At 35.4% G+C, this 19,439-nt stretch overlaps 1 protein-coding gene across 1 annotated transcript; it reads left to right on the forward strand.

Annotated features, from left to right (window-relative positions):
- Positions 1 to 2,968: 2,968 nt before the first annotated feature.
- Positions 2,969 to 10,423, forward strand: LOC149783655 (large ribosomal subunit protein P1-like). The gene is made up of 5 exons (XM_089931898.1): positions 2,969 to 3,172; positions 4,049 to 4,109; positions 6,317 to 6,460; positions 8,510 to 8,578; positions 10,369 to 10,423. The coding sequence occupies exons 1-5, from the start codon at positions 3,101 to 3,103 to the stop codon at positions 10,380 to 10,382; spliced, it is 360 nt and encodes a 119-aa protein (XP_089788024.1). The 5' UTR covers positions 2,969 to 3,100; the 3' UTR covers positions 10,383 to 10,423.
- The last annotated feature ends 9,016 nt before the right edge of the window (positions 10,424 to 19,439 follow it).

Here is a 19,439-nt window from a genome sequence, read left to right on the forward strand (position 1 = left end):
CTCTCTTCAAAGATCAAATCACACTCATCACACGATTATATATATATATATATATATATATATATATATATATATATATATATATATATATATATATATATATATATATATATATATATATATATATATATCGATATTGCATAAGGTCAGTTAGTGCACTGAATTGGTATGACAAATTTGTAACTAACTAACAAAAACAAAATTTACCTCACTTGACACTGGATATTATGCAACATAACATTTCCATGTACTATGCATAATTTCATGCTACATACGTTTCGCCGCGTTTAAAATTGAACAGAAAATCTTCAGGTTTGATAAATGTTTTCCAAGCGTCAACTGACGATTTGACGTCAGTAAACCTTAGCTTCACGCCAAATTCTAAGTTTGAAAGCGTGGCAAATTTAATTTTCACCTGTCATCAGGTGTCATGTGTTGCTTAGCGTACGACAAAAAATTGAACAAAGAAAACACATGAATTTACATTGGGTAAGCAACGGTGTATTAAATTTAGAATGGCAATAAAATTTAAGAAACTGAAGAACCAAATCTGCCTCATGGAGCACAGGCTTTGCAGCAGACTTTATTTGTCACGTGACATTAGGTTATTGATTAGTTTATGAAACTTAATCTTGGACGCGACAATGAGAAAAGTATTACAAATTCGAAATTTCACCTGGCTATATACAAGGTTTCCGACAATGGATATGTTTCAACCCTCTTCTTGGATTGTATAACTAGCCAGTGCATGCTTTTAAGTGTATATTTGTCCTTCTCTCTATCATGATTATTTTCAATATGTGTGGTGTTAGTATATTCATATTATCTTCTCTTCTGTCCATCCATGACTGTTAGTGTATATGTATATTTGTCTTTTTGTGAACATTCCTACTACTGACTCTTCTTTCGCTCGATGTGTATTAGCGTATAAGTATGTTTGCGTGCATAGTGTGTATATTTCTACACTTTTCTGCCCTTTCATTTCACTCATATGGAGTATAAAGGGTTACGGGCGTTATTTTTTTTATAAGGGGATACGGGCGTTATTTTTTTATAAGGGGATGAAAGTAAAGTTATGGAGGAATAGGGGTTTTGCTTTGTTTATAATGGATAACAGACAAGTTTTATGGGGATGTGGAAACTAGTTTTGTTTATAACGGATTTAAATTCTATTTTATATCCATTATTTTTCACCCTACATTGTATGGTATGTGGATACGTTAGTCAATTCAAACAGCATGTTCACTAGTAATTAAGAGGTATTGGTCACCCCAAGTGGCATGTTGGATGGTAAATGTGGGGTATTGAATCGTAGATTATTAGATGTTTGATATTAAATCATTTGGGTAACAGATAATTAAGTGTTTGCATGTACATAACTTTGTATTGGATACATGTAAATAGGTGTTGGCTCTAAATTATAGTTTCAACATTTACACGTAAAGCTAAAGACATTTTTTTAAACAGGATTTACGTCTTGTCCTCAGACTGCTCCATCACGTTAAACCTATGGACATTTTAATATAGGATTTTCCATCTTCATCCAAGAGAGTCCTATTTGATAATTCCATAGGTTTAACATTAGCTAATATTAGCTATTTTCTTTATGACCCCAGATTACCCATCTATACCACTTTCAATATCAACATTTGTCAACTGCTGTCAACTTCTGTCAACTGCTGTCTACGCCAACACCATGAACATTTTTCGTATACATATAAAGAATGTTATAAATATTTCAAATGTCAGATTTATTTTTTGTTATTCTGCTTTCAAAAATTTGTAATTACTCTACCCCATACCCCTTCACCCCATATATTGAACACGAATATTAAAGCTCATTTGATAATGCGTATATTTTTAATAATACTTCATGGTCGAAAGGAGTTAAAGTATCATGTATAATAAAATGCATTCCTTAGGAAACATCTCAACATGAATGATGTACATCTCAAAATTGTGGCAATCTCACTTGTTATGATCAACATGGTAAAATCAGTATGCGAATCGTTTAATATATTCTAGCTATATACAGCATAACCAAATTCTACAAGTACAAAATCACATACGATAAGGAAGAACTGAACAAGGTAGGGTAGATGCCTTACTACCTGATATCAATAGTTTATTAAGCTTTATTTTCAAGCCGAAATATGGCATGAATAAAACTGTATAATGCAACAGTTACAATATAACATTTCCAATTTTTATAAATGAAACGGATTGTCTGCAATACGATTGGCTGTAAACGGTCACGTGATACTGATCTGGAATATTTTACACATCGAAAAATTCTGGGACTACTTTCGGTTTTTGTACTCTTTGCAATATAAATAAACATTGTAGAAACGATTGTTTCAACTTTAAAATTTTTATTCAGCAAATAAATATAAATTATACCCTTTTTTATTTTTTACAATATTCTTTGATGCAAATTCATAGTTTACAGTTTGGCATTCGTCTGCTACATGGTCGCGCAAAATGGTCGATTACAGTGATTTTTCACTGCAATTTTCTGCGGAGTTTAAGGATTAAAAACTTCATGATTGGATATTTATAGATGTGTAAATTTTACCTAATCACTCACAAAGTTTACATAAAGTCGTTCGGACTTTACTTTGTGAGTGATTAGGTAAAATTTACAATATTGGTATCATAATGTACAATATATAGGTATCATGATATACAGTAGTAGTAATAGTGTGATTTTGATTTTTAACGCGGCTTATTAGTAGTAGTAGTGTTGTTGCTGTTTATATATTTTATAATAATATAATTATTGTTTTCGTTGTCACTGTTAATATTATCACCATCACCATCTCTGTTTGTTTATGGAGGGTTAAATTATTTTCATAGAATTCTTCACCCCAAGTTAGCTAAATGGTGTCTTAGAAAAATAACTAGGTACCGGCTTCTACCTTGCGGTCCCGGGATTTTGTATTCTTCATCAATGAACCCAGACTAGTGTAAACCGGAAACCGATCTTTCAGCCACATCGTGTAATAGAAAGTGTACTGTCCTCGCAAGAGCTAAGGCCAATCCGGCGACGTACACTGTTTAAAATACCCATCTATTACATAAAACAAGACATATAGATACAATGGCATCTGGAGACGAATTAGCGTGTGTTTATGCTGCTCTCATCCTCGCTGATGACCAAGTAGCCATTACAGTAAGTGGGCTTTATGTGTTGGCCATATTCATCTCGCGCACAATTTTACACCGTAAATTATATGGGTGCTAAAAAGTCTTGTACTACCTCTGATATTGATTATGTACATTTTTGTTTCTTGTAAATGGGCCCTATGTTAATTTTTTAGGATTTATATATAAACTAGAACATTTTTTTGTACCATGAAAGTGGAGGACACTTGTTTTTTTTTCTATGTTGGAATCTGATAGTATTCATATAGGTTTTGGACCAAATAGTCTCGTATGTTTATCTAACGTGCCAAGTAATTCTTGCAATTTGCTTGTCTGAGCGTTGAGTGATTGTGAATATTTTTCCTTGGCCCAGTAGTTTATCAACAATATATGTGAAAATCGGATTGGGACTACCCCGAATTTTAAGAGTTGTACAAGTAGAATTGTCACTCTTTAGGGGACTGTTGTAAATCAAGGTTATACAATCTTGATTAGTGTCATTGGTTCTGGTTAGTCTCGAGTACATGCCTGTACTGATCACTGTCATTGCCACGATCTGTGTGGGTTAATTTCTCTTCCTCAGCAAATTGAGTGGGCAGTAAGGTATGCCAATACCTTGGCATTAAAATCCAAAGAACAATAACAACTGGGGACATATTATTTGAGAAACCCTAATGTTTGGTGTTGATTTATTTACTTATTTTTTGCCGGAATTTTATTCTTCACAATTTTGTGCTGTTCGTTTTACATATATACGTTTTTATGTGTTGTCTAATAAGGAATTGGAGTTCATAAGTGTTGGGTACTGTACTAAGTCGACAATAATAGTATTAATAGTAGTATTAACAGTTTAATATTTTGTTATTAATGTATCTGTATATACACATATATGTTGTATTTTCAGGGAGACAAGATTGCCACAATCCTGAAAGCTGCTGGAGTTTCAGTTGAGCCATACTGGCCAGGTAAGCATGTACACAAGGCAAGGTTCAGGAATACAGTTGACACTTTCAGTGTATCCCCCAGGGGTGTAAAATTGTGGTACAGAAAAGCCCTAGGGGGTCAAATAAAAAATTTGGGGGTCAAAAATATAGTGACAAATTTTCATACGACTTGTACTTTTTCAGCTTGAAATATGATATTGCAACTTGCACAATATACTTTCTCTTTCTCTAAACTTACAAATACACCAACATGCACAATTAACAAACAAATGCATTGTCCATTCAAAGAATAATTTTATTTGTTCATTTTTCTTTTAAAGTCATACTTTTAAGTCTCCCCAACAATATTGTAGCCCAACACATTACATATAAGCCAATTCAAAAAGCCAAAATAAATCTTTTTAACCAAATGGGAGTTAATTTACTGTCTTTCATCAAATGTGTACTATCATAGGTTTCATTGTACTTCATCCTAGAACACATTTATCCAAATATCAAGGAGGATACTGATTAATCTTCTTTCTAACAAGTTACACTTGATCTTTAAGATCTCTTTTTTATTGCAGTAAAATTTTAAAACCAACAAAATCTACAATAACCTGCTGACTTTTTAATCCAAATAACGTATTTGTCTCGGCTGTAATCCAAATAACGCATTTGTCTCAGTAAGTTTACCGATTTATATATTGTGAAATAATGTCTTAGGTTATAATGTGTTCTCCAGATATCTTATGGTGAATGAGGGCTTATTTTTAAAAATTCTTTGCAATCACGCGATGAGAAGCCACACCGGTAATCATAATGAATATTCCAGTCAAAGGACTAATTTTCTTCATTTTTCATTAAAGTTAGATCCACGTTTACTCTTTTGTGTTCTGCTTCTTTCACTTTCTTCGCTAATGCTTTTTAGTGTATGACGTTTTAATCTGGAGATCACTTTCTAGTGCAACGAGCCTGGATGTTAAATATCTAGAACAGCTTGCTGAGCTCGATGGAAATCGCGAGATTTTGGAAGCTACTCCGTCATAACATTGCCTATGCTAGTCTGGTTCATTGTTTTATATGTTCCCTGTGTTGCACTTTGCTATACGAATAGAGGAGCACAAGGCAGGGAGCAAACAAAGCGGGGAACCAGTCAGTGTCTATACGCGAAGTATATATGATGCCATCCATCATCCAATGCATTGGGTATTAAATACATCGTGATCATATTATGAAAATCCTTTGCGTCAAAACAACGTACAGTAACAAAATGTGTGTCAGTTTTCTCCAGTGTACGTCCTGATGCACAAATGTGCGTAAACAGAAACGCTGCACTTCTAAGTGTTTGAGTCACTGTAGAGTTAACAGTATAGAGAATGAAATTTGATATAGTTTAGAATTCAGCGATAGAGCATGTCTGTTGAACTTGTTTTAAGTGCAGTTTTGTATAAAAAATTGTTTTTTGCATGTTTGGTAACATAAAATAGACGCATAAATGTTTTTAAAAAATGTTTAAATTTTGCTTCAAGATCATCCTGACAACTTTTTATATTCTTCAAAATGTGAGTAATCTACATAAGATGCAGTGTTTTTGTTAAGCAAAAGAAATTTTTCCTGTTGGCCGACCTGTTAAATTAAGTCACACCAAATCTTTTTAGTGTTTAAAGAAGGGAAAAAATGTCCCAACTACCCTAACTTTTAATACCAGTGCAATAGGAAACGCTTTTATTTTTGCCTTATTGACCAGTTAGTCTAAATTGAAAAGGTGATCACCTTTACAGTGAATAGACTTCTGTCCATGTAGGTTTGAGACCTCGGCTTGCCAAATGTGGGTATGTGAGAAAGCTTGCCAATACCTTCACGTGTGTTGTTGGTTCTTCCCAGCTACGTTATCCATAAAGCAATCTAGTTGCCATGTATCGTCTGCTGGAAAATAGCATGAGCTTAAAGTTCTAAACAGCTGCATTCCTTGCATCAGTTCTGTTCATTGTGATTCGTGTGCTCTTTAAAAGATGTGTAATATGGCTACCATATAACACTTTTCGAGTCAAACTGCAAACGTTAAAGATCCTGAACTGTTGATGCAAGAGATGCCCGAAGATCAGTGTCTGTCTTGTTCCTTCTAGTTACTCCTAGCAAACCGCACAGATCAGACGTGCAATCATCGACCCACATGAACGGTTTTAGCCTATTCTGCTGTGCATGTTTATATTTATTCTGATGCATTATTTTTTAATTTTTTTCAGGTCTTTTTGCCAAGGCCCTTGATGGTGTAAATGTGAGAGAACTAATCACAAACATTGGCAGCTCAGCAGGAGCTGCACCAGCTGCAGGAGCTGTAGCTGCTGCAGCAGCAGGAGGTGCCCCTGCCCCTGCTGCAGGCAAGAAAGGTAACAACAGTCTCGATAGCTTTTTTTCTTTTCCCTGATATAGTTGACTAGACTTTTTCTATGGGCAAGATATTTCCAGAGAGTAGATCCTCTAGAAGCAAACCAAAGCTTTGGGGACAACATTTATCGAAGGATTCTCCTGTCATAGCTTACAACTATACTTATTATCCAGAGGTGATTAAACAGCGTTCAAAATTTATTTATGCTGAACTCTAATTGGATGGCAGAGAAGATACCGAATGAGGCCTGTACTTTTTTTAATATCTTGAATTGGTAGATATTTTTCCAGAGGTGTTGGAATGGATTCAAATATATCTTAATATGGTTTAAAGTTCTAAGAAGCATTTCAGTACACTAACGCAAAAAATCTGGTTCCAAGTTGTGATTCTTATGTAAAATATGTGTATGGCTGTATCAACATTGGATTTCACATGGGCTTGATTCCTCGATCATCACAAGTCGTGGGTGAAATTTGGTTTCACTTGTTTCTAATGAATGAACAAAAACTGCCTATGAGCCTCTAGTTGAATTTCACCCAGCATGATATTTAATGCTGTTTGGACGAGTCAGTTATCTTCAGATTCATGAGTGGTAATTGGAAATAATTCATGTTATTTGTGTCTCTTGGTGTTTATAATTTACTTTAATGCTATACATTATACAACTTGTAGATTACATTTTTTAAAATTATTTACCTAAAAAGCCAACTGGTCAGACGAACTGGCTATTTACTTTTCAAACCAATCTGCCAAGAAATTTGCTGGCAAGTTTGTAGAATGGTCCCTGGTAAAGGCACTTTTCAAATTGCCTCAGCACTAAATAGCCTACTTGTGTTCTATCAAACCAAAATCAGATCTGACCCAAACATTGTGAATGGCTTACAGTTGTGGTAAGGAAAAGACCAATTTTGAAAATGCTCTGACTGAAACCAGAAAGAAACATTTTTGTAAACGTATCAGTTATCTACTTAGAGAACTATTGAAGATGGGGCAGGCTTGTAATCTGCTATTCGTGGTATTTGTTTTTTAAAGCTGTACTGGTTATGGAAAACATTTGTTTTGAGATGGCATTTCATATGGCAAGTTTGTAATCTCAACTCAATAAATTTCTTGCCATGAATCTTGACACATTCTCCCCAAGGTATGTTTGGTCTTTGTGCTTTGTTCTGAATAAACAATTTGTGCTCTTTTGAATGGAAAGTTTTCTCAGTGTGGGTTGTTTTTTTTTTTTAAAAACCAGAAGACTTGTGTCCAATTAGACATGTATGAAATTGACTTCAGTCATACATGTAATATGGCCACTAGAGAGGCCATCTTAAAAATCATGTTGCTACTCCTGAATGGATGGCTGTATGAATGTTAGGATGTCTACTTCGTTCTAAATGATAATGTATGATGTCCAGTTTTGTTGCTATCTTGAAAATTTTCTATCGCTGTTTCTTAATGGAATATCATATTGACAGATTTTTTTCCACCAGAATACTTAAAATGATGTATGTTCTAAAAGAAAATGGTGCAGATCAGATGACGTGCTGCTGTTGCAGATATCTTGAAACTATTGTTGTTGCCACTGACCAGTAGACATCTTGAAATGTCTAGTTGGTACAAAATGAAATTGGTATCAGCTGTGGTATCTGTATTGAAATTCTTAATGCTTTTTTTTCTAAATGGAACTCTATATGGACATTGGGTATTCACCAGAAGAATAATTGTAATGTTCGTTATTATTGAATGAAAATGGTGCAGATCTGAACTTGGATACTGTTAAAAATTCTCCGGAAGGAATGAATGTTTACATTAACATTGGGATTTAATCAAATGTCTTCAGATAGCGCCTAGTTTCTTGGAAATAAACATGGTGCTAATCTTGCAATCCTTATGCCTGCCAGTTGTGAATTTGAGTGTCAGTTTTTGCTAAATCCCTCTAATGTGATAAAGTCCTCGCCTTTTTCTTCAGGTTCATCAATTCCCATAGTCTTTAGCAAATTTTGGTACCAGAATACACTTGTATGATCCCATATTGATCTTTTAACTGCATTCTATTTTTCAGAAGAAAAGAAGAAGGAGGAGGAAAAGAAGAAGGAAGAATCGGAAGCATCAGACGAGGACATGGGCTTTGGTAAGAAAATAAATTCTTATAATGCGATGCCACGTCTTAGGAACTGTACTGACATACCCAGTGTATCCCCTAGGGGTGCAGGACAGAGTCAGAAATCTCCTTGGTGTCAAAACTGGGGGTCAGACTGAGTAAAACATCAACTTTGGTATCAAAACTGGGTCAAATTAAAAAAATTGGGGGGTCTCCGAAGCGCAAATGAAAGTAAAGGGAAACTGATACCTTGAAAAATACATCATATAGATGACAAACATTTTGAGTGAAACCAGTTACACAGATCTATCACTGATAGAGATCATGTTCACAGCATGGCATAGTCACATGCACATAAAAATGTTTAACTTGTGCTAATGAGGCAAACCTTCTGATTTTGAGTCTTGTAACCACTGTACTAAACTTGAAGCAAATTATGAATGCCAAGTTCCAGAAATGCTTGAAGTTAGAAATGGGAGATGATTATTTTGTTGCGATTTTTGTTTTGACATGCATCCCCAGCCACAGCAAGCATACCAAAATTGCTTCTACATAACTAATCAAGTGTGCCTACCTGGCTTAACTGTCTGATTTAGTATTTATTACTTTTTATATAAATGACACTTAATATCAATGAAGAGGGGGGGGGGGCACTCAAAACTGCATGAAACTGTCAATGTTAATAAAATGGCTGGTAACATCAAAGATGCAATCGGACAGTATGGTGCATTGTAAAATTAATTTAATAAAATCTGTTCACATATTTGCACATGAAACAAAAGAGATGACTATAAGCATGCCATGATCCAAACCTAAAATTTAATTTTCGTATCAGAGTATTGGGAAGAAATATGCACATATTAATTATATACAAGTAATCGAAAGCTGCTGTTGCAACATGTGATCTTCTGAACCAGTGGTGTTCTTGGGTGCCAGTGTCCAAGCCATTTATCAACAGCACCAACCTATACTCTGTATATCAATAAACATTTCTGAATTTAAATTCGTTTACAAAAAACCCTCTTATTTGTGGTGGTATACTTTTAATATTAATGACCACTTTGCCATTTAAAACTTTCTAAGGTTTAGGACATTGATGTTTTTGTGAGTGTGTGTGCATACATTGCAGAGTTAAAAATGTCTTATTTTGGGTAGAACCAATTTGCATCTAAAATTTTATTGTAGTACGTATGTCGCATAACTTAATCTTTTGATAATTATGATAGGGTTTGCATTTTTTAAGTCCGTGGAACAGTTTTCATATCCAGTTGAAAATCAGCATTGATGCTTTCACTAAAACAAACATGGTTCATTTGGTAAAACATGGTTTCCTAAAATGTGGAGGTTACTTAACACAACAGAAAGATGGCAAACCCATGAGATGTGATGTAATAAGTAATAATGATGAAAACTTGTTAAGCTTCACCCATCTCTTTCAAACTCGATGAATCTAAATACAGTACATGATGCATAAAGTTGATTCCATGTTTTCAGGAGGATAAGCACATCTCTGCTATTATGCACACAGTTGTCACCTAATAATATGTGAATAGTGTTTGTTCATTGGAGGGTGGGGTGGTAACTTGAGTCCTGTTGTTGATTGAGTTGATTTTGCCAACATGTCTATAACTGTTCTTTTAAATGGCCTGCACAGGGTACAAATGACATTTCATTGATAAAGTTAAATTGCCAAATTTAACTTATAAAAGGTAATGTAAACAATGCAAAGATTTAGTGTGAAGGTTTATGCAATAACTAGAACATTTCACAGATTGCATGCAAGTTAAAGCATGTCATTGTCTTTTTCTTTCTCGTTTCAGGACTCTTTGACTAAATTGGCAGCTGCCTTCAACCAAAATAAATGCAATAAAACAGCTTGATTGTTTGTTGATTTTGTTATTGCATAACAAACTTGCTGTTCTGCTTGCTTTTAGGCAATGGAACAACATGGACCATGTTCTCATGCAGGAATTTTGTCTCTTTATCAACTACATTTAGATTCTGTGTTTGTTTTATAATGTTAAGAATTGTGCGTGTTGTTTGGCTTTTTGGGACACTTTTTCCTAATGAGTCTGATTAGTCGTTGTTGGTGTCTCCTACAAAGGTATACAACTGTGGTGTCGTAGCATTGTATGTAACGGTGTTATTGCAAGGAATTTCTTACAAAGGGGGGTGGAAAGCATACAAGCCGACCATTACACATATCTGTATTCGGATTACTCATTTTCAGTATATATCTCCCTCTCAAAAAAATTGATAATTTGTTTTCTCATACAAGCATCTTTGGACGCCTCTGCACCATTCCCATGGGAGGGCCACCTTAGTGAGAAAACCCTATTAGATACTACATTCATTGCTGTGAATTACCATTGTCATATCATACGGTCGCTGTTTATGCTCTGGTCGAAATCTGCTATTTAAAGTAACTCATATTCTCCACTCCAAAATGGAGGTCGCAGATTTTGTTCGGTACTTACTAGAGTTTTCACGATTAGTATCACAACTATGAAAGCTTCAATAACTTGGGTAAAGGCTCTGATATTTATGTAGGCAGCAATTAGTTTTTATCAATTATCAAATTCAGTTGACTTAGTGACTACCTGACAATGAACTTCATGTGGACAGAGTTGATTTTTTTCATCTTATTTCCTAGCTAAAAGACCCAATAACTGTAAGATATAAATTTCCTCTTCTTTGTCCAGTTATGGAAGGAATATTGGTTCTTTGCCATTCTAATGTTGACTGTGAGAGATTGTTAACAAAAATAAAACTGAATTCAGATCCATGTTCTGTAACCCAGCACTTAATGCTCTACTGGTGTGCAAAACGTTCATAGTCTCAGCTGGTACGTGTTTTGAAAGCTCAAAGTGTTGTATATAAAAACGTGAAGCAGTAATTGATGTTAAAAGTCAGAGGGATAAATAAATCATTTTGTACATGTGCTCATTGAATTTTTATTGTGTTATATGTGGATTACTCTTTTTCTGCTCTGATTATTTTTTTTTTTTTTTTTTTGTGTGTCTATTTGGATTACACTTTTTCCTTGACATGGGTTGACATGTATCATTGGAAAGGGGGATATTTTTTGCAACAACGGGGAAAAAAGTCTCAGATGGCGATGTCGATAATAAGTGAGCATTTAATGTTTTGGGAAGTTGAGATATACAAAAGCACATTGACATGTCTATGCTACATAGAAAAATAAGCGGAATAAATAGGAAACCATAGACTTCAGAGTGTTTCTTTGATATGCATAGGGTCTTGAGAAAATGTGAAAGATAGATTGGTACAAAACAGTTATATTCTTTTTAGTTGGAACAGCCTTTAACTAGATGTTGCATACTTCTTTTTAAAAAAAACTTGTGTTCCATATGCAGAGGTAAACAAAAGCAATTAAACAGTATTTTGATGTGAACATTTTAAACTGAATTAAAAACTTCTTGTTTAAGTTATTTTCATACTGCACTTTAATGCAAGCCTTGTTAACTCTGATCATGGAGCTTGTAGAATGGCCTTCAATAAATTTCCATCTTTTATGGTGCTCTCTTTACATGTGTGCATCCTCTAGACCAGAGGTGGGCAAACTTTCCAGTGCATGTACTGCATACACAAATTTACACCTTGTCGTGGGCTGCATTAAATAGAAAATTAATATTTGAAATAGCAAAAACAAAAGGTTTTTCTGAATAACATAATTTTCAGTTCTTAATATTTGAAAACTTAAACTTTAAAAGAAGCACATTTATTTGATAAACAGTGCGAATAATGACTTGTTCCTAGGCCACATGAAAACCCTTGGCGGGCCGTAGATTGCCCACCCCAGAGATATTACAATATCCGTGTATTCAGACTGTAGCGGTCAGTGATATTACGGGTGAGTAAACGCAACTTTGCAACTACATGTTGAAAGGATTGATTCGAAATAGAATCTGAATCCTCTGTGCTTTGTAAATTTTTGGTGAAGTTAAGAAAAAATATTGCTGTTTTTCTTGAAATTGTTTTAAATTTTCTACCTATTTGTAAGTACAATGTACTGTTAACAACAATAATTAATTGTATTGTTTCGCTTGCTTTCAGTTATATCATATGACCAAAATACAAGGTATAAAGACCAAAATAGGAACAAAAATTAAACTGGAGAGCACCCATGCACAACCTCTGCCCGCGATCCGGTTTTGTGCTTTTTTTTTTTATTATTTTGGAGGGTTTGGCTTTACAACAACAAAATCGCTAATCAGGCTTATTGGCTAGCGTCCTAGAAAAAGTACATGTAATCACTAGAATATTGTCTCGCCGTATGTTACCATGGTCTCTTTGTTTTAAAAGTCGACAATATTCTCGGTTATGACTTCTGGATCAGGCGAAGACAATTGGATGAATGGCCCGTGCGCAATCAAGTTTACAGCCTGTGTATGTTATTTCTACCTCGTGCACGGGTAGTTTGTGAACGTTATTTACCTCCTAAGCAATAGAAAAATACATATAGAAGAGTGTAATAGGGATATCAAAGCACAAGAAATTACAACACAACACTTCATGCTATGTAGAAATAAGGAATGAAGTTGTTTCATAAATCTTGTTTCTACAAGAGTTCATATACACCAAGTACTATATCAACATAATTTAAGGCGTGTTTAATGTAGGCCAAGTGTGTTTAAAACAAATAAGGTAATTCCAAAACTATTTACATTCAATCTGCTTGCGCTGCATCTATTCATTTTGTTTCGTCTTGTTTTCTCTCGGGTTGACCTCTTCTATTGACATCGAACAGAATAGCAGTTTGTGGATCTCAATAGATGTAGGCTTTTATACTACATAGGAAAGTCTTTGCTGTGAAATAGCTGTAAATATACAAGACCGGAACAATGTTGTTATTTTTAGAACTGATCTAAAACTGCAAAAAATAATTTTTGCGACACAATTTTTTTTTATCTATGAGGAATCAACTTTTTTGGTCTAAACAACGCGCAACCTGAATGAGGTGAAACCTTAATGTCTTGCTATATGCTTTTGTGTTACTATCGGGCACGGGGCACCATTAGACAGAAGGCAAGATTTGAAACGATGCAGTGGTCAGCGTTTTTCGGAATTTCATTTTGTGTTATCATTTTAATGTGGGGTACCATTCATTATACACAAGGTAAATAATTCATATTTGAAACAATGCAGTGGTCAATTTTTTTTTATATTTTTTTTAGGCTTTCCATGTTGTGAAGAAGAGCGCGTTTGAATAAGACACTTGTAATTCTTTCTAACTTATTAGATAAAGAATGAAACAATTTATAACCGGTTGCATTATATTTTGGGATTTGCTGGGCTCGGTTGGAAGTGTTGCATGCTCAAAACGTTCGAGAACAATGTGGGTCATCGGCTTTGTGTGTTCTTAGGAAATGCACTTGGCTTCCATGTCCTCGACTTCAAATACTCAAGAATGTGTTCTTAAAACAAAGACTGTTAAAGGCAAGAAGAAAAACATGCTCACCTATATTTCTCGTAATGTTATTGCATGATAGGGTGTCATGATGTCACTAGGAGATATTTCAAACTGTCGACCTTAACTGAAAAGCCACATTTAGTGTGCAGCTCCAAGGATCAAAACTTTCACGGCACATTCCTATACAGTATGTGGTTGTTAAGGAGTTATTGGTTACATAGTTTAAAAATTGCTCATCGCCTGAGAGATTTGTGAAATCCCATGCATTTATTCAATATAGACTAAACTGAAAATTCAGTAGTGTCTGTTTCTGTATACACCTGGTTTACATGGACGACATTTCACAAGGGGCATATTGTCATAATGACATTTTTATTCTTTTATGCTATACAAATCTTGAATTACCAGACACCATATATATTTTACAGATAGAAACCTCAGAAGATATCCACTTAAAAAAAATCGGAGATGATGAATATGTATTCGGTATTTCATTGGAAAAGGGTTGTTTTAAGAAAAAGTAAACGACGATATCAACAAATATAAGCAGCAACATCACTGGGTAAATGCCAGGTTCCACTGTCCCATTTGACGAGACGGTAATTCTTATATTGTACCCCAATGATACTGTCACTTCGCTAGCCAAGGTTGCGATATGTTAACCCTATCGACACCTTGGCAGATCGAGTAGATACTTTAGTGCTTTATCCAAGGGACATCTAATGGATTTCATGAGTTGTCTCCCTTAGCATGTAATGCCAACTAACCAATAACCTGTACCAGCGGTGCACTGTACATCAGCCGAAAATGGTGGAGGCAATTGACTTCAAATGGATAATTTGAAAGTTTAATGTCGAAATTATGACTACATACCAGAGATAAGCCATTATAGGTGCATTTGAGTGAAAATTATTTGTACAAAGACGGACCGGCACTGGCAAATTGCTTATTTTTGAGTCCATTCAATTTGTGAGCTCCCCCTGTTGCATCTTTGCTAGCCAGGTGTCACGTTTGCACAGCCCAAGTTCGTAAGTCGTGTATAAACTAAGGTATTATTGCAAGCCATGGTTTGGTGTCTAAACATTTCCGCAGGTTAGAGTTAATCTCTTATGCAAGTTTACCGTGACCAGGAAGAAGATCCGGCATCTTGAATCGGCACAGGCGTTAGATAGCACAACTTTCCACCTATGTGTCACAGCTTTGTCCTAAGGTCAGTGGAACCCGCGAGGGAACGGGGTTTGTTAAAATCCATACCCACAGACAGCGAGAAGGACATTGTCTGCTAAGTTTGATTGGATCAGGTCACAACGATACCCAATCGGAACTGAGAGGGTGTGATAACAATTTCGATCCGAATTATAACTCCAAACTAGCAAGCGAAAATTTAGACTCGTCTAGGAAGATTGTTGAGCAATATATGGTTATTCCGAGGAAGCCACTGGTAATTTGGCGGTTAAACTTGGGAGATTCTAAGGAAAGGCAAAGCTTTGTAAAGGTCAGTAAGTTATTTGCTCTATTTTTGCACATTATTACGGCAAAGTAATTGTAATTATGTGTAGTATGTATACCTAATTACAAGGATCGTTTAGTACACATAATTACCTTTGTAGTGTTCATTTACGGGCTTATTTGAGTATTATATAGAGAAATATATAGATTGTTTGCTTGCGGTCAGAATTAATTTTGTTATTCGGTAATAGGTTACTTCGTAGTAAACGAGTGCATTTATTCATGTGATATGTTATAATTTACACATGATTGAATTATGTATTTGGAAAATGGTTGAAGTGTGTAAGATCAGTTATAATGGATGTATGGATATATCAGAACATGGTTATATGAATATTTGTATGAGTTGTAATGTGAAGAAATTCGTCTGATTGCTGTGATATTGTTTAGTATAATGGGATTAGGAATATGTACTGATATGACGCAATTTATTGATGTATGTATGAGAAGTAATCGATACCGTGCTTTTATTACGACGTTGTTTTACCATACAAGAACGTATGATTATTTCTGTGGGAATGAATGCGTGACTGAATAAATTTAATAGTTGTTATCTGATGATAGGCTGGGTGTAGTGTGGGATGAGAGGGCTAAGGAAAATATTGTACCGTCCTTGTGTTTTCACAGGAAGCTTTTTGAGGGACAGAACTTCGGTTCAGTTGAGTCTCGAGTCTCTAAGAGGGGAGACTGAAGTAAGATTAACAGAGCAGTCGGAGTCGACAAGTCTAGTCGGTAGAGAGAGTCTAGGAGGACGAGGAAAAGAAATCGTTGAAGGAGGAGGAGTATAGAAAAGTCGAGGAGGAGAAGGAATTTGGAGAAAGTCGGGAGGAAGAGGAGGAGGAATTGGAAGAATAGGAGAGAAGAATACACATATGAGTAGAATACAAGGACAGATGGAAAGCTATCTCACACTACTAATCAAGCGATGCAGTAGGCTACCACAGGGTCAAGCGGAAGGAGAGTACTTGGGAAATTTGAAGCACTTTACTATTGGATTGTTATTAAATTGTTATTCGTTGAATTTCACTTTTTTTTGTATATTCAATCATTTAACCGTCGGCATTGCTGATCGGGGGCTCGGAGCTTTACGTCTATCTTTCACTAATTTAACTTCCAACCAAAATCGAGCCTCGGTGGCACTTCTATAATAATTTAAATATAATATTGGGAGCACCCCACCCCAACCATAACACACCTACCACGGTGGCGGCATAACAACCCGTCACGTCACACCAAGGTTCCGATGTATTAACCCTACCTACATCTTGTAGGATCGATCAGGTAATAGTGTTTCGGGTTTATGAATTTTATTGGTTGCGTCCGCGTCCAATCAAAATTAAGTTTGTTCAAATTTAAACATTCTTCCTACATCATTGATACGAGTCCATTCAAGTTGTGTGCTCCCTTGTTAAGATTATTTAGGAACGTTGTTTATATTTAAACAATTTAATTTGATTAGATGTTGCGGCTTGCCGCTGCTTCCAGTGAAATTCGCAGACCCTAAGCACATATTTGCTCGATCCGCTAAAGTGTAGATAGGGTTAACGTACCGGAACATTGGCTAGTGAAGATGCTGAACCTTGCCTTACTCAGTGCTTGATAGGTCGCAATTGACGGAATGAAATGGTATGCGGCGCTCGGTCAAAAGCGTCATAAAATGTTATACAAAACTCTGTCGAATACGCATTCCCTACTATCAGTTGGTCGAATGCGATACAGCGTCTCCAGTCTCCGTGAAATGCCATATAGCTACTACCGTCTCGATCGAATCCGTTGTCATGGTTACTTTTAAGTATGGTCTTGTCTTTTAATCAATCCCTTACGCGTGGATGCTATTGGAATTAGTGGACTTTTGATGCGTGTCAAAATTATTTGTATCAATTTATACCATTTGCAAAATATGTCATCTATTCCATGTGTCTTTTAGATTATTTGAGAGAAACACGAGGATGAATTGTAACTTTAAAACAAATTACATCCGTCCCGCTCTCTTTCTCAAATATAACAAGTTTCTCATACTACTGCAAGTACATTTAATAAACTTTGAGATTGTGAGCATGGAGAATTTGTATCTCTCTCTCTCTCTCTCACGCACGCACACACACACACACATGAAAAAGAGAACCATTCAGCTTGTGTATCCAAGTAAGAGACACCAAAATGGTCAAATTTATGTAACAAATAACCACTTTTTATCTACTGCCTGTCATAGTCTCGGAATTCATCATACATACGTTTTTCCCGTGAATTCAAAATAAAGATTCCTTTAAACAATTGCTAAAATAATTATAGGTCACAGTCACCACTCCCCTGTTCATAATGATAGGCTCCGATTTTAGCATTCCTTGTATACAATGTTTATAACGGTAGACTCGATTGTATCACTTCCCTGATCAATATGTTCGTAATGATAGGATCCGATTTTACCACTCCATGTATAAAATGTTCATAACGGTAGATTTGGATTTTATCACCCCCCTGATCAACATGTTCATAATGATAGGCTCCGATATTATCACTCCTTGTATAAAGTGTTCAAAATGATAGGCTCCGATTATATCACTCCTTGTATAAAATGTTCATAACGGTATACTCCGATTATATCACTCCTTGTATAAAATGTTCATAACGGTAGACTCGATTGTGTCACTCCCCTGATCGACATGTTCGTAATGATAGGATCCGATTTTACCACTCCATGTATAAAATGTTCATAACGGTAGATTTGGATTTTATCACCCCCCGATCAACATGTTCATAATGATAGGCTCCGATTTTATCACTCCTTGTATAAAGTGTTCAAAATGATAGGCTCCGATTTTATCACTCCTTGTATAAAATGTTCATAACGGTATACTCCGATTATATCACTCCTTGTATAAAATGTTCATAACGGTAGACTCGATTGTGTCACTCCCCTGATCGACATGTTCGTAATGATAGGATCCGATTTTACCACTCCATGTATAAAATGTTCATAACGGTAGATTTGGATTTTATCACCCCCCTGATCAACATGTTCATAATGATAGGCTCCGATTTTATCACTCCTTGTATAAAGTGTTCAAAATGATAGGCTCCGATTATATCACTCCTTGTATAAAATGTTCATAACGGTATACTCCGATTATATCACTCCTTGTATAAAATGTTCATAACGGTAGACTCGATTGTGTCACTCCCCTGATCGACATGTTCGTAATGATAGGATCCGATTTTACCACTCCATGTATAAAATGTTCATAACGGTAGACTCGATTGTATCACTCCCCCGATCGACATGTTCGTAATGACAGGCTTCGATTGTATCACTCCTTTTATAAAATGTTCATAACGATAGACTCCGATTTTATCACTCCATATATAAAACGTGCATAATGATAGGCTCCGATTTGATCACTCCTTGTTTAAAATAGTCATAATAAAAGGTTCCGATTTTATAACTCCTTGTATAAAATGTTCTTGATAGGTTCCAATTTATCACTCTTCTGTATAAAAAGTTCATAATGATAGGTTCCGATTTTTGCACCATTCGTGTAAAATAGTAACGAGTATAGGTCTCATTAGCACCCCCTGTGTAAATTGCTTTATCTTCATTAAAAAAGTTCGATTCCAGTGGATATCCATGGACTTAACTAACCATTCAAACAATGGGATGGATTATCATGCTTCAGACTTAAGCTCTCAGAGAAGATTCCTTGTTTTCATTGTCCGGAATAGGTACCACAGAAACTCAACATTCTCAAATCCAGTATAGGCAGAACAAAAAATATATCTGTATGTATTTGAAACTGAAATTAATAATTTTCTTGGGAATATTCAATCCAGAATGTAAAATATGGTCGAAAGGTTAAAATACTTCGTGAAAATTCCTTGTAGTAAACGACTGATATTTCTATGCTTCTCTAATGATGAGAAACATGAAAGCTCTTTCATCGACGTGATTTT

Source organism: Sinohyriopsis cumingii, chromosome 14, assembly GCF_028554795.1.
Source record: "Sinohyriopsis cumingii isolate HCF-2022 chromosome 14, ASM2855479v2, whole genome shotgun sequence".
Lineage (NCBI taxonomy): Eukaryota > Metazoa > Mollusca > Bivalvia > Unionida > Unionidae > Sinohyriopsis > Sinohyriopsis cumingii.